General features: G+C 37.3%; 1 protein-coding gene across 4 annotated transcripts in view; it reads right to left on the reverse strand.

Annotated features, from left to right (window-relative positions):
- The window catches only part of MAP2K4 (mitogen-activated protein kinase kinase 4), a 131,739-nt gene that overhangs the window by 24,546 nt on the left and 83,708 nt on the right, over positions 1–23,485 (reverse strand). For all 4 annotated transcript variants that reach the window (XM_077892612.1, XM_077892611.1, XM_077892610.1 and 1 more), the window contains 3 exons: positions 14,182–14,301; positions 11,571–11,622; positions 8,264–8,391 (listed from right to left, as the gene is read on the reverse strand). In XM_077892612.1, the coding sequence (XP_077748738.1) occupies positions 8,264–8,391; positions 11,571–11,622; positions 14,182–14,301 (300 nt within the window). The remainder of the gene's footprint in view (positions 1–8,263; positions 8,392–11,570; positions 11,623–14,181; positions 14,302–23,485) is intronic.

Consider the following 23,485-nt stretch of genomic DNA (forward strand, 5'->3'; position numbering starts at 1 on the left):
TAGTTCAGAAACACTCCCAAATCCAAGGATTTAGTGTAAGAGTATTAAGTCCCAACAATGGAGTTTGAATAAACAGATAATTTAAAAAAAAAAAAAAAAAAAAAAAACTCTTATTCTATAGGTGAAAAGGATTAACAGGGCACTTGTTGCTATGATCCCTGAGTAAATGCACAGAATTGCTGAGTCATTATATTGTATACCTGAGACTAATACTACCATATGTTAATTATTCTTGAATTAAGAAAAAAAAATTAGAGCTGTCTGCATGGCACAGTGGGTTGAGTGACCAACTCTTGGTTTCAGTTGAGATCATGATCTCATGGTCATAGGACTGAGCCCCACATCGGGCTCTGCACTCAGTGCTAAGTCTGCCTCAGATCCTCTTTCCCCCTCTCTCTCCCTCCAGTTTATAGTCTCTCTCCCTCTCAAAGAAGAGGCTCCCCATGGGAGCACAATGCGGGACTATCTTCTTTTAAAGATAAATAAAATCTTTAAAAGAAAAGAATAAAAAACAAATTCAGAGTTTAAAAAAATTCTTAGCTGGTTAACCATCTATGGGCAGAAAAGTTATACTCTTCCCTTTGATAACACACCAATACCGATCACAGCAGGATTAGAAACCCAAAGCATAAAAAACAAGAGCCTAAACTTAGGTACTCAAATGTGACTCTGCAACCATGTCTAATCTTGGTATAAGAAAGATATTTCAAGATATGCTAACAGCCAGAAACCATAAAGGTAACACCAATAAACTCACCACATGGAATCTTTCTACTTCTGTAATTGAACCACAAAATTATGTAAAAGTTCAAGACAAGGAACAGCTTCTGGGAAAACATATGTAACCTAAACCTAATAAGAAAAGGGTTAAAATTCTCATATTTTACATCAGTACAAAAGATTGGCATCTTCATAGAAAAATGGGCAAAGGTTAATACATAAAAGTGGCCAAATGTAAGAAAAAATGGAGAAGTATCTTTCTCAATGATTTTAAAATACATAACAAAAATCCCAGCAAATTTTTCACAAATCTCATTCTGACCTATCAACTCAACAAAGATAAAACCGTAACCCAGAATGATACCTATTTAGAAAACACACCCTTTCAATCCTGCATTGTTTTCCCAAAGGTATCAAGAAGCATGCCCCTTTTATAGCCAAGGGAAAACAGAAAAGAGTTGTATAAAGACACAGCTTAAAAATTTTGCAGCAGTATTTAGAATAACAAAACACTTAAAAAACCATATGCAGGCAAAAATAGAAAGCCAGTTCATTTTTAGTGGCTAAATTCATTATATATGAAGATGCATCGACCTGGAAACATGCCTGCAAAAGCCTACAGAGCAGATGAAAAGCATATGTGCAAGAGAAAAATACATTTACATAAAAATGTAGGAGGACATATGCTCACAGCAATTTTTTCTCTTTATGAATGAATGATGGGTAATTATTTCTCCATTTTACTAGTCTGCATTTTATCTTTTATATATTGAGCAGGGACATAATCTTCCAATAAAGAAACAGTTATAAAAAATACCACATCTATAATACTATCAATAGTAGAGTTCTCAAACGTTGAGTTATTTCATTTGACATTTTATTTATTTTTTTAAAGATTTTATTTATTATTTATTTATTTATTCATGAGAGACACACACAGAGAGAGAGGCACAGGCAGAGGGAGAAGCAGGCTCTATGCAGGGAGCCTGACATGGGACTCGATCCCGGGACCCCAGGATCATGCCCTGGGCTGAAGGCGGTGCTAAACCGCTGAGCCACCCGGGCTGCCCTCATTTGACATTTTAAAAACAGGTATAATGCAATGGGATTTCAAAGTCACCAGGAAGGGAAAATATCAAGCCACTGAGGATAAGCTGTTCATCTCAAAGTTACGGGTACAAACTAAAACTTTTCTGTGTAAACTACACAGAAAAAGTGACACATGAGCATCATTTAAGAATGTGCATGTATACACATATGCACTCAAGAGAGAAAATAATCCAATCTGGAATCTTTCCCTGAATATTCCAAAATGTTTTACTAGGCAAAAAATATTAAGAATCTTTAAAAAATTCAAAATTAAGGTAGAAAGCTCTTCTAGAAAAAAACCATCATGAAGGTGTCTGGGTGGCTCAGGTAGTTAAGCTTTTGCCTTTGGCTCAGGTCACAATCCTGGGATCCTGGGATGGAGCCAAGATCCTCGGACTCCCTGCTCAGTGGGAAGTCAGCTTGTGTTCTGCCCCTCCCCCATCTCATGTATTCTCTCACTCTCAAATAAATAAATAAGATCTTTATAAAAGAAAAAAAGAAAACCATCATGGACTTAATGCCCAAAATGGGGGTAGGGGAAGTCTGTTGTTTTCTAACATTCAGAAATAAGCATTCAAACTGCTAAACAAAGAAAGGATATTGGTTACTCACTCGCAAATCCCCATTTCCAAAGATGACAGCAGTGTTATCCATGGACAGTTGTTTCCTAAGCTTGATTTCTGTGAAGTTAAAATTCTCAGAGACTGTGCACCTCAAGCACAGTCGCATTACTGGCCCAAAGAAGGGTGGCCTCCAGTTGCTGTTCCTTTAAGGGCTTTCCTGAGATATAATCCACACATGATACAATTCACCCACTTGAAGCACTCAATTCACTGGCTTTTCCTATATTCTCAGAACTGGGCAACCATGATCAGAGTCAGTTCCAGAACCCTTTCCCCACCCTACACTTTTGGCCACACTATCTGCTGTACTGCAAACTCCCTCCACCATCAGATCTGCTCATCTACTTTCTATTGCTATAGGGAAACCTGGACTTTCATATGAATAGAACCATAGAGTATGTGATCTTTTATACCTGGTTTCTTCCACTTAGCATGTCTTCAAGGTTTACCTACATCATAGCATGAATCAGTACCTCATTTTTGTTTAAGGCTGAGTAATATTCCCTTGTACACAGACCACCTTTTGTTTGCCCATTCATCCACTGATGGACATCTGGGCTATTTCAACATTTTGGCTATCACACATTCATGTAGCTGAGTGCTATAAACATTCATGCACAAGTTTTTGTATGGACATGTGTTTTTATTTTATGAAAAACATTTTTCTTGAAATAAAAACACATTATTTGGATTATTACATACTATACACTATATGTATTGTTTTTCTTTTATTTTTCTCATTTAAAAAATCTTTAAACCAAGAAGAACAGGGATCTAATTGATTGACAAAGCCGTAAAAGCAATAGCTAGCCACCCTGAAGAAAACTTATTTTTTCCCAGTTGAAAAGCCTGAGACAGTTACAGCATTTATGATACTACAGAATAAACTGTTTTCCATAGACTAGAAGCTCTTCCAGTTATTAATAAGCATGCCACAATATGAAGTGGGTCTCACTGACGAATATTTGGGGAACACTAGATTTAGAAAAGTTGTTCCTTATTGAGATTTTTCTCAGTACTTTTAATTCCTGTGCTGATATACACAATGTATCTATACCACTAAAAATGGCACATGGTAGCTCCCAGTTAACTGACCCTACAAAGTTTTCTTGACAAACCTGTAACATGTCATCCAGAAATAAAAATTTTAAAAAGCCACTTCGTACACTATCTCCCAGTTATTTGAACAGGATTAGTGTGAAGCCATACTACCTTCATTAAAAGTGATATATAGAATGACACAGCAACAAAAGCAGAAGAGGTAACTCCAAGGGACCATCCCTCCAAAGAAACATGAAAAAAATAAGGAAAAAAACTGTCATAGCCAACTCTGTCAGAAATCTAAAAAAAAAAAAAAAAAAACCAGAAGTTTCTAACAACCAAGCAAACAGTGAATCAAGAAAAAGCCAACTTAAAAGTGGTAAGTAACATTTGCAGCATTTTGACTTGACCTCATCCCAATCCCTGCTCCAGCTCAACAACAGTCTTGAAGATGGTAGCCAGCATTCCCGGGGTCCGACCCCAGACCCTGGGCCCAGAGGGAAGAGGAAACAGAGCATTAAGAATTGTGTTTGTTCCAACTTGTCTGAGGGCAATGAAGAATAGGTGGTGGTGCACCCGCCCCTCTTCTGCCTAACTTGGAACACACTCAAGGCAGAAAATCAAAGGACGTTTCTCGAAAATGTCATAAATGAATGACCCGTGGATGGCTAGTGTGAAAGATGAAGACAGAGATATATTAGAGAACCAGAGGTTAAGGCAGATTTGTAAACAGTTGAGTCAAGCAGGAGTGCCCAAGCATAGCCAATCTGCAAAGACTAGAATATTTGGTGTTTTTTTCCTTTTGTTTTGTTCATGTTTTTTTTTCTTTTTAGGTCCTGGTACCCAAAAAAACCTAGGGAAACTAAAAACAAAACTGTCAAAACACTAGCTGAACACAAGCTAAGAAAACGGACATCAGAGACCACATAGGAGTAAGAATACAGCCTCTAAAAACAAGACGGTTGGAGGAAAAAAATCACTAGAGAAACAGCTAACATCTCACAGAAAGGAGCCAAACAAACCACAAATAGAAGAATCGTCACATTTTATTTCCAAAATTACAATTTAGTTCCAAAATCACATTTTATTTATTTATTTGAGAATCTCAATAGAGAGATTAGAATAGAGGGAGAATCTCAAGCAAACTTAAGGGGCTCACTCTCATGACCCTGAGATCATGGCCTGAGCCAAGAGAGTCGATTGCTCAACCAACTGAGCCCAAGCACCCCCAGAATCACCTAATACGCAAAATGTCCATTTCTCACACACACAAATACAAAGCATGCAAAGAAACTAGAAAGTATGACCCATTCACTGGAGAAATGAACAGGAACAAGAAACTACCTGAGGAAACAGACATTGACAAAGTCAGATAACCCGGATGGAATAGAAAAATTCTTCAAAGCACACAAATTACCAAAACTGACTCAGAAGAACTAGAAAATCTGAACAGACTTGTAACAAGCAAAGAGACAGAGTTTGTAAGAGAAGCCTCTCAACAAAAATAAGTCTTATAGGGGCACCCGGGTGCTCAGTGGTTAAACATCTGCCTTTGGCTCAGGTCGTGATCCTGGGGTCCCAGGATCGAAACTCACATCGGGCTCCCCAACAGGGAGCCTGCTTCTCCCTCTGCCTATATCTCTGCTTCTCTCTGTGTGTCTCTCATGAATAAATAAACAAAATCTTTAAAAAGAAAAAAAAAGAAAAAACTCTTATAGGGACTGGTTAATAAGTTCTTTACCAAACATTTTACCTGAATGGCCTTCCAAAGAGAAAAAAAGTGACCACCATTGTTTTAGTCTTATATACAAGTGGAAAATGAAAATTATATCCTGAAGAATCCAGTTTTTTGAAACCAAAGAGAGAAACAAATTACAGGTGAATGAATGTGTATTTCCAAATTTGTTGAATAGAGATCAAAGGAGGACACAAACATCAACAATTTATTGATGTTGATGAGCTATAGCTTGGTCAGATTTTCAGGCCTAATAGGCTATATGTATTTTAAGAGGAGATTAAGCCAGGGTTTGAGAAATCCCCAAGATAAGTGAATTGACATATTTTAGAAAGAATTGCTATGAAATGAGTTCTTACTTCAACTATTAAGACTAAGTATCTTACAAACTAATACAGATGGGCTCCTAGCACAGAAGAAGAGGTAGGTACAAGAGGAAATGCTCCTCAAAGACAGGGAAGCTGGTGTAACTTTTTAGAAGTCTCTTCATGTGTTGGAGGACTGCAGAGGGGAAGCATGTGAGGCTAGTGGGTGAAGGAATCCTTTGAGAATGAAAAGACCATCAATTACTCATCTGGAGAAGAGGAACAAAGAAAAAACTGTGAGAAAATGAATTTCTATTTTACAAATGTCTCAACTGCTTAAAAGAAAAAAAAATCATCTCTATAAGCATTACCATTAATGAAATAACCTAACAGGATGTGTTTTGTAATGTGACGCAATACGAAGTACCCATCATCTATGAAATATCCATGCTGAAAAAATTTATAGCCTGACATTACTCATGAGGGAACAATAATCAGACAAATCCAGAATGTGGGACATTCTTGGGAAATCTATGTGTGAACAAGGTGATGTCATGAAATTCTTGTAATTATTTTAAGTTTCTGTTTTAGGTGTGGTGATGGTATTGTAGTTATGTAGAAGAGTGCCCTTTTTTATGAGAGAAACACACACCAAGTGTTTAGAATGACATTCGTGATATTTGCAACTTACTTTCTCATGGCGCAGAACACATACAGACACATACATCTGCGTGTTTATACACACACACCTCGATGAGGGAGGTGGGAAGGTCCCAAAACGTTAACATTGGCAATTGGTTTATGCAAACACTTGTGTTTCAACCCTACATTATTTATACACCATTATGTTAAATAATCCAAAAGAAATATCACAATTCCTAATTCCTATAGACTAAAGACAAATAATAAATCTTAAATAAAAGACAAGATACATTTCTGTGTTTTCTGTCAAGGTACATCAAGAAGAGTCAAGCCACCACAAGGCTGGTAATAAAATGAATGTCAATCACTCTTATCCATCTATAGGTCTCAGAAAGACTAGAATGGACAGAAGCATTTCATTTAGTTCAGTAAAGATTAGAGGTTGATTCCAAGGTTGAAGAAGCTTAGCAGGGAAAGAAAAGCCCTATACTACCTGGGCCTGTGAACCTTATTTCTACATAAAAATTGAAAGTCTACTTCTTTCTTAAAAGTTACCTGAATTCAAACATTCAGCTCTAGTTGGTCTGCAATTATATTTTTTAAACCTGCATAAATCAGGGACGCCTGGGTGGCTCAGTCAGTGGAACACCTGACTTCAGCTCAAGTCATGATCTCAAGGTTCTGGGACTGAGTCCCCCCATCCTAATGGACTCCCTGCTCAGTGGGGTGCCTGCTTCTCCCTCTCTCTCTGCCTCTGCTCATGCTCTCTCATTCTGTCTCAAATAAACATAAAAATATATATATATTTATATATAATATATATGTTTTAATATATAAATATATTAAAATATATTATATATATAATGTAGATATATTATATATATCTTAAAAATATATATATGTATATATATCTTAAAAACCCTGCATAAATCAAACATAATTCTTAGTCAATGTCCCACTGCACAAACACCTGGTCACCCTTAATACTGTGATAAGCCCTACAAGTCCAGGTAACAGCTTCTAGTTCATTCTCAGGGTACATTTACTAAATGTGTAAATTATATGACTTCCCAAATGCTGCGTGTATAACATTTTTATTTCTTACTTTTGAAATTGTTGTTCCATTTAACCCTAATTATCATGATGAGCCCAAGGCCTTCCAAATTTTCCCAATAATCTGCCTGGACAGTCAACATCCACAAAGCCCAAACTTCATATGAAAGTTTCTTTTTGTACAAACATACACACATGCACAAGCACACACAAATCCATAAAGACCACAGCCAAAACTACTGACAGGAATGCCTCAATAGTCTGCACAGCCTATTTATCACCACTTAAGAGCTGTGTACTAGTCCCCAAAGAATCACAGCCACATTAAGGAAGACACCAACATCTAGGGGAAGCGCTTAAAATATAGACACTAAATTTCTAAATACAGATCAAAATCCAGCCTGTTGGAACAGCATATGTGTACGTGCTGGGGTAAGAGGAGTATGACGTGTAGAAGGCTAGGGTAAGTCTATCTCTCTGAGGGGAAACAGGCTCTAGGTTGGCAAATACCCAAGATTTCCACCCTTGAATCTTTCAGTGTGCTTCATCCACCTCTAAGGAAGGGACCAACAATATTCAGAACATAGCCTCAGATTCTGTAAGACATACTAATTCCACTAGGAACCCTGGAAACTCCAGTCTCCCATTCTTCTCCAACTAGAAAACAAGCATCAGTGACTGGCCTATAGACCACATTATCCATGTGTTAATGGGTGATGTGGACGCATGATCCGTAGTGTCCATGATCCTACAATGTTATCTACAACAGTCAAGTGAGCATGTGGAGTGTTGGAAACACAGAGGCCTTCTGAAAATTAACCAACCATCTGGTGGATGAGTGGAATAAAGAAATACAATGAAACAGGAGTTCACTGGTGTAATATCAGAGTTTCACAGAGAAGCTAGAACCTAAGTTTGGTTTTTAGGACAGAGAAAAATATTTAGTATGGTGAAACTGCATGACCAGTGGTAGACCCCTTAGAAGGAAAGCACCAAAGGGCACAGGCTCTCTGGGCAAAGACTATCAACCAGGAAAGTCTGGCCTTTGCACTTACTGCCATATATGGCCTACACCCGGCATCTCTTGTCTTGGCAATGGAGTCCACCAGCTGTCCACTGATGCCAAAGTCACAGAGCTTAATATTCCCACTCCTGTCCAGAAGAATATTGGAAGGTTTGATATCTGCAAGAGAGAGAGAAATGTCATTTCAAGTACAAGTGATCGATGAAATGAGCTACATTCTGAAGCACGTTAAGCAAAAATACCAAAAAAACCTTAGACTAGATAAGTGATCAGGTCCTTAAAAATTCAGATATAAAAGAAGATGAGGAAAAATGAGAAAACAGTGGTCTGAACACCAATGTTTAAAAACTCAGTATCAAAAATGCTTCATAATAAATGTAAGCATTCTATAATGCTTTGTTTTCATGGAAAGATTTATATTCATTTACTTGCTTCAAATTCATTACTTACTGGCCAAAATATGAACAATGAATTTAATCTACAAGAGTATACCAAGCTACTTTAGAGTAGATCAAAGACTAGCCACCTAAATGCAAACTGTACAAATTATACATCCACAATTTAAAGTTGAGTTTTATCTAACTCAGGAAAGTATCCAACCCAGTACATCTACAAGACCACAGCTTTGGGATCAGAGAAGCAAAGGTTCAAAACCTGGGTCCCAAATCCACAGCGTGACCTGGGGCAAGCTCCTTGACTTTGACTCAGCAATCATAATTTCGTCATCTACAAAATGAAAATAATTGCTAATCCATAGGGCTCTGGAAATTAAAAGACCTAATAATACAGTATCAGACCTTTATTTGTATTCAATAAATCCATCCATTTAATAATTATTTCTCCTTGAGAGAGATTTTTCTGACATTAGATGACTTCATCAGGTTTCCCTAACCAGCCCTTTCTTCCAGTTGGCCTTGAGAAACCAGATTCATTTTCACGCCTTCTAAAGTGTGTGTGCTTACTTTCCTGTCAATTTGAGAAAGCCGAAATCTCTTCCATTTGCTTCTCCAAGGTTTTATAGTCTTGATAAATTGGGCCCTAGGCTTTCACCCCTTCTTCACTGACAATGAACTCAATGCCACTATGTGTTAATCCACTGTCTGGCCCATTCTCTCTCTTTGCTTATGAAGCCTCTATCCTGGTCTCAATGCTTCTATCCATTTCATTGTCACTAGCATGGATCAGTGAATAAAAAGGATACAAATAGATACAAGATACAAAAATATCTGTAACTCAGAAGGGGATGTACAAAAAAAACCTGAAAAGGTCTCCTGCCATCACTGACAGGGCTGCTTATCAAGCATCTATCCTACCACCCACCCCACCCCTTCCAGTGGAACCTGTATTTGATTTTATGGAAGTATCCCCTTTCTTCTCTGTAGCTGCAACCATACCTCTCCAAATGAGGGACTGGCTGGTCCAATTATCAGGGTAGCCTGATGCTCCTTGCCCAGAACCAGTTTAGGGTAAGGGCATGAAGCAACTCTGGTGAATGAGGCAAGAGAATACACCAGAGCAATGTACAGAAGATGTCCCAGCTCCTATGACAGCCACACAGGAAGAGGAAGAGCTTCTCCAAGAGGTATCATGTCTACATGTGACACTGGGGACTTGCTTTGGTAGTTATCACCCTGAGGATGGAGCCAAAAGAAGGGTGCTTGAGCCCTGAACATACTGTCCTTAGAGCTACCCCATCCTTGGACTTGTTAGGACAGATAATCAATTTCCTTGAAATTTAAGGCAGTTAACTATAAGGCAGTAACTCATGATCAAAAGCACTCTTCACTGTAGCAAAAGAGCTAACTGATCCTAATAAAAAAGACTGCTATATTGGGGCTCCTGGGTGGCTCAGCTGGTTAAACATCTGCCTTGGCTCAGGTCAGGAACTCAGAGTCCTGGGATTGAGTCCCATGTCAGGGCTCCCTGCTCAGCAGGGAGTCTACTCCTTTTCCCTCCTCCCCTCCCATCACTGGTACATGCTCTCTCCCTCTCAAATGAATAAAAAAAAATAAAAATAAAAAAAAATCTTAAAAAAAAAAAGACTGCTATAAACTCATGGTTTTTATTTTACTAATAGGAAAACCCAAGTTATTTTTGAAGCTTTTCCCTTTTATTCAGCTACTCCTCGGTCACTGTCTTAGTGCTTTACTGTGATTGGCAAGTATCTCTAAAGTAACTGTAAATGCCCTAAAGGTGATACTACTTTCATAAGTGCAAAACACAGCCAAAAAGGAAGGAAAATCCCAAAAGCAGAATGCAATGAACTACAAGAAGAACAAAATCATTTTGTTTATGGGCCTAACTCTACATGACTTTAAGCCAAAAGAGAAAAATAAGCCCACCTAAAATGATTTTTAACAAGCATCAGGGCAAAGTAAAATTAAGTGAAATATTCTGTGGTTCAAGGTTAACTCATTTCAGTAGTCCTGAGTCAACCCCAAACTAAAACTACTTAAATGTGCCAATTACTAATTTCTGTAACCATGTTTCTAATTTCTAGAAACCATGTTTCCTAGAATGTGAGTCTTTTCACTTCTGCGAATATAACCTTTTACTTTCTGCCCTATTTATTGTCAGGCTGAGTCTCGCACTGTCACATATGGTCTTGGGTTTACCCATTACAAGTATCTTGAGGACCAGGAACCTGCAAACTTCTTCAAAGCCACCACCCCACTGCCCTGAGTCTAGCAGAGCAAGAAAGACAGCAACTATTTAATCTATTAGCTGTTTTAATTTCGTGATTCCCATTGACTTCCAAGAAATCTACATCAAATCCTGACATTTGGACCTGTGCCCAACAAGGTCAAGCTCACTGCTCTCACAAGTACAAATGCTTTAGAGGAATTTCAATGTACAATAATAATTAAAGCATCTCTATTTGCTAAATGTCCTCTTAAGCAAAGAAGAAACACCTGTCTTAAAATGCTCAAGGTACCACCCTCCAAACTCTTTGAATGTCCCCAGGATCACCTTCGTGCACATTTGTATACAAAGAGAAACATTATCTATTAAGCAAATAAATAATTATTTTTCAACTAAGAGTAATAAAAACCTTGCGGCAAAATCTATTTCAATTTGTAAACTTGATATACTAACAAGTTAAGCTGAAATGTATAGAATCTCAAAGGAAAAATACCCTAAATTAATAACAAAGTTTTACGGAGAAAAAAATAGTAATAGTGTCAGGGTACATATGTTTTACTAAAAATAGAAATATATCAGAAAAGCATACACAGGGACATTATAATTTTCAATAATGTTTTCCTATTAATGAAAAATATTAATCTCTTTAAGGAAAAATATTAATTTCCAACCTGTAAAAAATAATTCATACCCACCTCTGTGAATGATTTTCAAGTTTTCTTTTAAGTGGTTTAGTGCTTTCACAGTCTAAGGACAAAAAGCAAAGATAGGATAAACAACCAATATCCTTTAATCCCACAGCACACAGTTCATCATAGGTTAACAGCCTTATAGCCGTTCACATTCTTGTAAGCTTAATTATGTCAATATTCTGTCCATTTTTTATGTTAACTAAAGATACTAATTATTTTAGATCTTCTGAAAATGCAGTTGTTTTTACATGCTATTACCTGACAGCTAAAAAGAACCCAATAACTTATAATTTTTTAATAAGTCATTACAAAGTTGTACATTACTTGCATCTTCAAATTTTTCAAGAATGGAAGTAATTCAGTACAAAAGAGTCCAGTCTGATTCCATTATCAATTCTATCAGCTAATAAGTCTTTCCAAATTTCCTCCGTTTCTCATAATTATTCATTCACCTTCACTCTGTGCTGAGTCTTCAAAGTAATTTTGGCAAAGTCAAAGTATCTGTTCAACAACTATGGGAATTTCTGCAGAATTTACATTGTTTAATCACTGCTTGTGGCCAGAAATTAGGCATTTCTTCAGAAATATAGGGAACAGGGGCTTGAATCGAAATTTCTACAATCTCAAAGAGAACTGAAGAACAAGCCAACCCTTTGCTATCAAATGGTCAAGTCTCTGCTCCATCAAGCTGCTGGGTGTCAGGAATGCTGAACTCGTAATTTTTCAAGTAGCTAAGGCCTTTTGTGTTTCTTTGGGTCATTAATTAGCAAAAAGGAGGTTTAGCACAAAGTAATTTTAAATGTTATGCTTAATAGAAAGGATGATCACCGAGTCTAGAAACATAGGCAAATATGTAACAAATGATTTATTTGTGTGTCTACGTTACACTTACTGCAATACACAATAAAATAATTTTGTCTATGATTTCTAACTTCATGATCACCCTGGTTAGAAACAGGATTCTGGGGCAGCCCAGGTGGCTCAGCGGTTTAGCGCCGCCTTCAGTCCAGGCCATGATCCTGGAGATCCGGGATCGAGTCCCGTGTCAGGCTTCCTGCAGGGAGCCTGCTACTCCCTCTACCTGTGTCTCTGCCTCTCTCTCGCTGTCTCTCTCATGAATAAATAAAATCTTAAAAAAAAAAAAGAAAGAAAGAAACAGGATTCTGGGATCAGGTTGCCTGAGCTTAAATCATTTGCTACCTACAACTGTATGAAGTTCAAAGCAAATTAATTACTTAACCTCTCCATGCTCCAGATCTGTCATCTGTAAAAGGGGTTACTATTCACCACAGAGAGTTGCTATGAAGATAAAATGTCATAAGATCTTAGCCTGATGCAAGTAAACATTCAATAACCATTAGCTACTGTCATTATTCTACTATTGTTGCATTATAATTATCATGAATAGTAAAAGTTCCAAGATAATACTGGGTTTGGGATATTGGACAGAGAGAGAAGACAAAACTGACCAATATAAAATGTCATATATCTTCCCAAGAATAAACAAGTTTCTAGAATTACTCAGTTTCACTTTATAAAATCATATGAAAGGGTATATACTGTAATGTTAAGCTCATAAAATATTTAAATTTATGTACCAATCTGGCTAAATAAATTAAAATATTAACATAAATCTTAAGACCATTATGACTTTAATCTGATTTTTTAAAGTCCAGTTATACACACACACACACACACACAGACACACGTAAGTTTCACAACTAAAATACAGTTCAGAAACTGCCTATGGATTTTTATATTAACCCTTAATGATCAAATAGGATCAACTGGCAATCAGCAGACTATACTGGAGGTGAAGGATGTAAGAACAAAGAGGCAGGAACTTGCATGCAACCAGAATTTCTACTTTACGGCTTCCTATAAAACTTAGCTTATACATCTACTAACCTACGTCAATGTCATTAGCTCAGAGTCTCAAAGCTTTCTAAGAATCTTACTAATTTTACTCCATTGAAAGGATTTTTGTGAACAACCTTTGCAACTAAAAGATTCAGAGGAAGAAAAACGATCAGGAATTCACTTTGAAAACTACAAACACATGTGTAAAAGAGTACCTCTTCTGTTTTTGGTACTCTGGTAAAAGTGAACTGGCCAAATCAGCAGCAATGTTGGTTACTGAAACTGCCAGTCAAAAATTTCAATAGCTTAGAGTGGACCACTCAAATCTTAAACCACAGGAAAGACACCCTAAGAATTTCAATGAAAGGACTTGAAGGAGACTGCTGTGATTCTGATTAATTTAGAGATAATGGTGAGAACATAAGCAATTTAAAAGTAGTTAGAACAACAGGGCTAAAAGGAACAGAAAATTTCTTTTTCTGGTTTTGTTTACAGCACAATCTACTATGATTCATTGTGATTTTAATGAACAGAATATTGTAGTTTTTACATAGAACATATTTTGAAAACTGTTCTTATGACTTGTACTAATTACCCCACAGAAGTGATTTTTGTCTGTCTTCCTATTACAAATGATTTTCCAGGAAGGTCAGCAACATTCTGTGAAGGACATTCTGATAGGTGCATTCAAAACTCCAGAAGCATCTTTATATAAGTATATACAGAAGGAATAATTTGAAAACCAGGTACTTACTGCTAAAGTGATTTTGCCTAAAATTTCTTCTGGAATAACATCATCTAATACACTATATACATATTTGTAAAACTTATCAAACGAGGTAGACATGAGTTCCATACAGATCCAACAGTCACCCTATAAAATAACAAACAGCTGTTATTCCTTTACATCTTAGTATTAAGTACTATGTTTCCTTTACTTAAAATAGAAATACAATTAGAGAAAAAGCAATCTTCTTCATCTTTTTTTTTTAATCTTGCATTAGAGGGAATTTTTGGTTTTTATTAAAGCCCTGGCCAGAAGAGTCTCCTCCTGTGTAAACACAAACTTATTTATTCAACTTCCCCACTCTTGACTGTAAAGTCAGGGATGGTCTTATTACATAGAAATTTTTGTGCTTTTAAAAATATATCAAATTTTGCCATAATCAAATACAAACATAGAAAATATGTGGGAAACTGTTTACTGTCACTAATAAAGAAAAGCAGATTACAGGAATCCAGAGGTTCTATATAAACTTCTGAAATTAGTAAGAAAGGAAGAAAAATACACAGAGCAAACCCAATGTCTCAAATCCTTGCACAAATGCCCCCTTCTCAGGTGGCTGACATTTAAAATGCAGGTCATTTCACTCTTAGCATCCCCTCACCCTGCTCTGTGCTGTCTTGCCCTGAAATTTTATAATAGAAAATATAACTTGTTATGTTTGTCATCCAGCTCCCTTAACTAACACACACTCCACCAGCACAGGGGCTCAATAAACATTCCCTAGATGAATGAATGCTTGCCATAATTAAACTGAATCATCCAAACACTGTTGGTAGCATCACAATGTGTTTTAAACCAGACAGAAGGCAATTTGACAATAAAACAAGAGAGACAGTATTTATACCCTTTGATACAGTCATCTCATGACTGGAAATCTAATTAAACAAATAGTTCACAAATTCCAGAAAAAAAGAAAAAAAAAAAAACAGAAACAAAACTCAAAAGCATGGAACGATCTCACAAGAAGGAATGGAGTACTATTAAAGGGATTATCTAATATTACTGTTACTTGGAAACTACATGGTTTGTGAGAGGTATGCATGAAAATACACAGCATATGAGCAGATAGCCCAGTTACAACGCTCAGAAAGGATGAGTATGTATGAACAATCGCCACAAAGGACCTTACAAGCGTGAGAACAGATGCCAGGACTATGATAAAAATGATCTCAAAAGAGTTTGCATGTTGTTACTAATTTACAGGCCCAGCTGTATCCTTGGAGATTTTTGACCACTAATCTCCCACCTGGATAATCATGTAGGAGGTTAATGCCCATTAAGGTAAGAACGGCCTGTGTAGAATGACAATCCAATCAGCAGCAGAGCCATGAACAGAACAAAATCCAGTTGCTCCCAACAACACCTACAAAGCCAGGACACTGTCTCACATGCAGGAAACACACGCTGCGCTGAATATGGAGACCAGCACTCTGAAGACAGGACGGACACCCGCTAGAGCATGCATGTAGCTACATGGCTTCACAGAATGCTTATATATTTGACACAGTGAACTTCTACTTATATTTAAGTCTGTGTTCTCTCTCTGTGGCTCCTTCTTCTGAGTGCTCTTGCAGATAGACACTCACAAAAGACTAGTAACATCCTTCACCCAACACAAACACTTGAATTTATTTGAAGCTAAAGACACCATCTCAATAGATGCACTAGAATTTTTTTATTAGAGCAAAAGAGAGTTGTGGGACCCCCTCAACTCCTCATCTAGGAAACATGGCTGCCCCACCATCCTCAACAGAGTAGGACAAAACTCAAATGAGTTAACACATAAAGTACAAAATAAAGGGTCTGGCAGGTACAGAAAATGAGGGTGGGGAGGAAGGATGGAAAACAGGAAGGCAACTAAAAAGAGAGAGACAGACATGGAAGAGGGGAAATAAAGGCAGGAACTAAGTAGAACTTGGGGGCAGGGGGGGAGACGGACAATGCTACAATCAGCTCGAGAGAGATCTCTGTGGTTGCCAAGGCACATAGCCTAATGTGAACTTCTGATTTCATCTGGCAGTTCCTTTTGACCATAACTGAGAACAGACAGCAGCAGCAGTGAGCTGCTTTTGAAAAAAACAAGGGGGGTGGGGGTGGGATGGTTTGAACTGCCTCAAAAAGCAACAACAGCAACCTTATTTTCATGGTCGAGCACAAGAAGGGACACCCACACGACTGAAATATGCAAAAGCAGAAATCACTAAATACGGGTTTACTGAAAAGAAAGGTGGAGGATGATGAAAAACTGAACCAGTAAGATCAAGATAAGTGTTCCTACAGACAAAAACCAGATAAAACCACTGGCTGCTTAGACATACCCACTCAGAAAATAAACTGTTTAAAAAGACACCACTCATGGAGCACCTGGGTGGCTCAGTGGTGAGCGTCTGCCTTTGGCTCAGGGCATGATCCCGGGGTCCTGGGATCGAGTCCCACATTGGGTTCCCCACAGGGAACCTGTTTCTCCCTCTGCCTATATCTCTGACTCTGTGTGTTTTATTTATTTATGAATAAATAACAAAATATTTTTAAAAAAAGACACCACTCACAATACAAAGAAAAATTGTAAAGCTCCTAGGAATGTATATAACAAAAGAAGCAAAACGCTCATGACGACATGTATAAGATATGACTAAAGACATAACAAGTGACCAAAGAAAGAGGCAAACAATGTGAAGACACAAGATCATAAAAGTGTCAGATTCCCCTAAATTAGCTTAAGAACTCAAGTAAATTCTAATCAAAATTATCATGTACCTGGACAAGCTGATCCTAAAACATATAGGAAAGTTGAGCCAGGGCGCACGGGTAGCTCAGTCAGCTGAGCATCTGACTCTTGATTTCAGTTCAAGTCATGATCTAAGGGTCGTGAGACTGAGCCCCACACATCTGGCTCCACATTCAGTATGGAATCGGCTTGGGATTTTTCTCTCTCTCCTCTGCCTCTGCGGCCACACTCACATGCACTCTCTCTCTCTCTCTCAAATAAAGTAATTAAATTTTTTAAAAGAAAAGTAGAGCCAAGAATGGCCAAGGCATTTTTTTTTAAAGATTTTATTTATTTATTCATGAGAGACACAGAGAGAGGCAGAGACATGGGCAAAGGGAGAAGCAGGCTCCTCGCAGAGATCCCGATGCGGGACTCGATCCTGAACCCTAGGGATCACGTCCTGAGCCAAAGGCAGACACTCAACCACTGAGCCATCCAGGTGTACATAGCCAAGATGATTTTAAAGAAGGGAGCCTAGTCTACTAGACAAAGATTTTTTTATAAACCTGTCACAATAAAAGGCAGTGGTATAAAATAGAGAGGGAAGTAAAAATACCAACAGAACAGATTCAAAAGCTCATGCACACATGGAAATTTGAAAGATAATAAATATAGCAAAGCAAACAGTTGCAAAAGCATGGAATATTCAATGAATGTTGCTGGAACCACTGGCCTTCCAGATAGAAAAGAGTTAATTAGGTAAGTACCTCAGATCATTCACAAATAAAAATACCAAAAAAAAATCTCAAATGGATTTTTTTTTTAAAGTTAAGGCTTAAAACTTTTTTTAATAAGAGTTCTTCAGGGTAGGAGACTTATTTCTTCTCCAAATCACACATGAATAAATCATGAAGAGTAAGATCCGCTAAATTGAACTCCATTATAATGGATATTTCTGTATGACAAAGGATACCATACTGTAAGTTCAAAAATAAAACAAAAGCACCTACTTGGATAATAATCAAGAATTAGTACCCTGAATACTAAAGCACTATGCTAAATTAATTAGGCAAAGACAAAACTTAACGGAATAATGGCAAAGGGATATTGATAGGCAATTTACAAAAGACCTGAACACATATGTAAAAAAATTATGTACCTTGTCAGTAGTAAAAAAAAAATGTCATTTTTTAAAATTTTTTTATTTATTTATTCATGAGAGACACACAGAGAGAGAGAGAGAGAGAGAGAGAGGCAGAGACCCAGGCAGAGGGAGAAGCAGGCTCCATGCAGGGAGCCTGACATGGAACTCAATCCCCAGTCTCCAGGATCATACCCTGGGCCAAAGGTGGCACTAAACCACTGAGCCACCCAGGCTGCCCGAAATGTCATTTTTAAAAGTAAGATACCACTTCAAACTCACCCAATTGGCAAAAATGAAACATTTAATAATACCAAACGTTAGCAATGAGATCTATGTCAATAAATGTTTCTGGGTTGCCCAACAACCACCTCCTCTTTGTTATTTACAACATGCCCAGCTGAAACTACATATCCCAATCATATATAAAGAAGGGCAGCCAGTGAAATGTCAACACAGTCGGCTGATGATTGCAGAACAGCCTTTTTGGTTCTTCCCACTTCTCTTCCTTTGTGTGGACATTACAGCTGACCTACACGAGCCAACCTGGACCACCAGGGCAACCTTAACAATGTAAACCACAAACTCAGTAAGCCACTAACAGGTTCCAGTACTAACACCCAAATACTATTCCTGATATGGAAATCCTCATTCTTATTGGTAGAAACAGAAGTTAGCACAACTGCTGTGAAGAGGAATATGCCAATATAAAGTTGAAAACAATTCATATTACTTAACCCAGCAATTATATTTCTAGGCATATGCTATACAGAATCTGTAACCTATGTTGTTAAGGAGAAATGCAAAAAGAAGTTCATTTTTACATCCTTTATAACTGCAAAAATGAGAAATGACCTATATTAGGATTATTAAAGAAACATTAAAAAATGGTATATTTAATTATAGAATACTACACAACAGTTAAGATAAATTAACCAAATCAGGGGTGCCTGGCCAGCTCAGTCAGTAGAGCATCCAACTCTTGATCTCGGGGTCATGTGTGTGTTTACTGGGCATAGAATCTACTTTAAAAAGCCAACAAATAAAATGTTGGGTCCACTGTGATTCCCCTCTAAGTGTCTGTACGTTCAAACTACTTCACAGTTTAAAAAAAAAAAAGCAAGAACTACCTTAAGAAACTAAAAACAGATGAGCAAATTAAGCCAAAATATGCAGAAAACAAGAAGAGTGATCAGAATGAAAAAAAGAAAACTTTTCTTTAAAGATTTTATTTATTCATGAAAGAGACACAGAGAAAGAGGCAGAGACATAGGTAGAAGGAGAAGCAGGCTCCCCACATGGAGCCCGGTGTTGGACTTGATCCCAGGACCCTGGGATCACAACCTGAGCCAAAGGCAGATGCTCAACCACTGAGTCACCTAGGTGCCCTTGAAAAAATTTTAAACAGAAAAATAATATAGAAAATTAATGCAACTAAAAGCTGGCTCACTGAATGATGGATAAAATTGATAAATCTCTAGCCGGACTCATCAAGTAAAAATAGAGGAGATGCAAATTACCTATTAAATTGTCAATTAGTTTGACAATTTAGATGAAAGAAACAAATTTCTTCAGAGAAACAAACCACCAAACTTTATTCCAGAAGAAACATAACTTGAATAGAAAACTCTGTCTTTGAAAGTAACTGAACTTGTAGTTGAAAAGCTTCCCATAAAGAAAAGTCCTAATTCAAATGGCTTCTTTGGTGAAGTCTACCAAACATTTACAAAAGAAGTAATACCAAGTCTATATAAATTTTCCCAGAAAGCTGCAAACAAGGGAGTATTTTCCTACTCATTCTATATGGCTAGCACTAATATACTGACATGAAAGCCAAACAAAAACATTATAAGAAAAATACGGATCAGTATCTCTGAAGAACACAGATATGAAACTTCCAAATAAGGGCACCTGGCTGGCTTAGTCAATAGAGCGCACAACTCTAGATCTCAGGGTCATGAGTTCAAGCAAGCCCTACAATTGGCATGGAGCTTATTCAAAAAAAATAAGTAATAAAATTTTAAAAACAGAACTTCAAAATAACATTTCAGCAAATTTAATCCAACAATATATTAGAGTGGTAATACATGATAATCAAGTAGATTTATCCCAGAAATGCAAGGTTGGTTTAACATATGAAAAGCAACCCATGTAACTTACAATATGAAAAAAAGAATTTAACATCATACAATCACCTTAAAGATGTAGAAAAAGAATGGGGGAAACTCTAACATCTATTCCTCATTAAAAAAAAAAAAAAAAACCTCAGCAAATTAGGAATAGAAGGGCACTTCTTCAACCTGATAAAGAATATCTATGAAAAACTTACAGCAAAAAAAAAAAAGAAAAAGAAAAAGAGAAGACTACAGCTAACATCGTCCTTCCTGATGAAACCCTAAAGATCTCCCTAGGATCAGAAACAAGACAAGGATGGCCACTGTCACTGCTTCTATGTACTAGAGGATCTAACCAGCACAGTAAGACAAGACATAAGTAAATAAATGGAACCCAAACTGAAAAGAACTCTCTTTATTCACAGACAACATGATAATCTATACAGAAAATGTGATGGAATCTACAAAAAGCTACAAGAACTCATAAGTCAACTTGCACTAGAATTTCCTAGGGGCCCTCTGGGTGGCTCAGTCAGTGAATCATCTTCCTTCAGCTCAGGTCATGATCTTGGGGTCCTGGGATGGAGCCCCACACCAGGCTCGGCGGGGAGCCTACTTCTCCCTCTCCCTCTGCCCCTCCCCACTTATGTTCTAGCTCACTGGCTCACTCTCTAATAGATAAAAATCTCTAAAATTCTTTTTAAAAAATTAAAAGGGGGGATCCCTGGGTGGCTCAGCGGTTTAGTGCCTGCCTTCTGCCCAGGGCATGATCCTGGAAACCCGGGATTGAGTCCCACGTCTCAATCTAGGAGGATTGAGTCCTCCTGCAAGGAGCCTGCTTCTCCCTCTACCTGTGTCTTTGCCTCTCTCTCTCTGTCTCTCATGAATAAATAAATAAAATCTTAAAAAAAAAAATTAAAAGGAATCAAGTTTAAAGACCAGCACTACCTGATCTTAAGACTAGCTGGAGGACTCAAGACAGTGTGGAACTGATACAGTGATAGAACACAAACAAATCAATAGAAAAGACTAGCTAAAAAAAAAATTTAAAAAAAAAAAAGGACTAGTCCAGAAACAGACCTACACACCTGGGGTCAACTAACTTCTGACAAAAGAGCAAAAGATATCCACATGTAAATAGTAAACATTAATCCATACCTCCCTACCATATAAAAACGAACTCCAAATGGATTATAAATATAAATGTTATCTGAAATTATAAAAGTCTATAAGAAAACATAGGAGAAAATCTGAGTGACTTTGAGTTAAGCAAAGATTCCTTCTTACATACAATATCAAAAGCACAATACATTTTTTCTTAAAAAAAAAAAACCAACAACAACAAATTGGCCTACAACAGTATTAAGAACCTTCATTTTTCAAAAAAAAAAAAATGTTGTTAAGAGTATAATGAATAAAGTCACACATGGGGGAGCAAATATTTGCAATCATATATCTGATAATAAACTTATATCCAGAATATGTTTTTTTTAAAAAAAACTCCCAAGGGGCGCCTGCGTGGCTCAGTCAATTAAGTGTCTGACTCTTGGTTTTGGCTCAGGTCATGATCTCAGGGTCATGAGATCCAGCCCCACATTGGGCTCCATGCTGAGTGAAGAGTCTGCTTGAGATTCTCTCCCTTTCCCACTATTCTTTTCCCCTGTGCTCTTTCTCTCTCTCTCAAATAAATAAATAAATTTTTTAAAAAATAAAAACTCCCAAAACTCAAAAACAAACAAAAAAAAGCTTTTTAAAAAATAAAGTTGGAAGAGGAACTTCATCAGAGAGGACATATGGTTGGTAAACAAGCACCTGAAAAGCTTTCAACGTCACAATCCATCAAAGAAACAAATTTAGGGGTGCCTGGGTGGCTCAGTCAGATAAGTAGCAAACTCTTAACTTGGGCTGAGGTCAAGATTTCAGGGTTCTGGGATCCAGCTCCTTGTGGGACTCTGGCTCAGTGGGAATCTGCTTCTCTTCCTCTCCCCTCTGCCCCTCTCCCCACTCATTCTCACACATGCATGTGTGCACCCTCTCTCTAAAATAAATAAATCCTTAAACAAAATTTTTTAAAGACAGTGAGATTCCAGTTTACACCAATGACAATGGCTAAAAATTGAAAAGACCATCCCAGGTATTAGAAAAGATGTGGAAGAAAGAGAAGTCTCATACATTACTGGTGAAGGTTGAAAATAGTACAACCACTTTGGAGAATAATTTTAAAAAGTTAAATATTCACCTACCATATGATCCAGCCATTCCACTACCAGCTATTTACCCAAGGGAAATGAGAGCACATGTCTACTCACACAGTTGTACACAAATGCTCACAACAGTGTTATTTGTAACAGACAAAAACCAGAGACAATCCAACAGTCCCTCAGCAGGAGAAGGAGTGAACCAATCGTACATAGCATATCCCCACCATGGAATACTACTTCCACTACTCAGCAATATAAATGAACAAACTATTGACACACACCACAGAAGGAATTGAAAAACAATTACGTAGAGTAAGGAAGATAAAACATACATACTGTACTATTCCATTTACATAAAACTCTAAAAAATGCACATCCACCTACAGAGGCAGAAAGCAGCACGGTGGGAGCAGAGAGGACATGGGCACAGGGAGTGGGAGTGATGGAAATGTCCACCTTCTTGATTGGTGATAACTGTACAGGTGTACAACTTGTTCACACATATGGAACTGTACCCTCTCAATACGTGCGTTTTATCATATGTTGATGTTCCCTCAATAAGGCTGTGCTTAAACTATGCAAGAGGAAGGAAAGGAAAGAACATAAGCAGTAGCAGGGGGAGAAAGGGAAGAATGCACTAAATTCAGCTAATATCAGCGCCTTTTACATAACCCAATGACCAGCTTTAGTCACCAGTTACTCAGAATAGTATCTCCTACACTAGAATTTCTCCAACCTCCAAAGATACTCAAAGTAAGGGCTTCTGTGCTTTTAAATTCTGAAAATCTATATATTAAAGGACATTTTTAAAGTGATTCTAGGTTTCAGTTCTGATAAACGGAAGGTGCGGACCTTTAGGCAAGTTACAGGCTACAAGTTATGTTTATTGTTCAATATTGTGAAGCTCTTCATTTTTCTGTCTTCAAAGTCTGAAAATGAGTTTAGAAACCTGTGCAATTAGATGTCTTAATAACTTACCAACATCAAATCCAAGTTGTACTTTGGGCTTTTTATTTGAGTTCAGCTCCATTGTAGAAAGAAGTATAAATGGTTGGAGACAATGGCAAAAAACAAGTTTCCAACTTAGGTATTAAATATTATTCAG

This window comes from Canis aureus, chromosome 3 (genome assembly GCF_053574225.1).
Source record: "Canis aureus isolate CA01 chromosome 3, VMU_Caureus_v.1.0, whole genome shotgun sequence".
Taxonomy (NCBI): domain Eukaryota; kingdom Metazoa; phylum Chordata; class Mammalia; order Carnivora; family Canidae; genus Canis; species Canis aureus.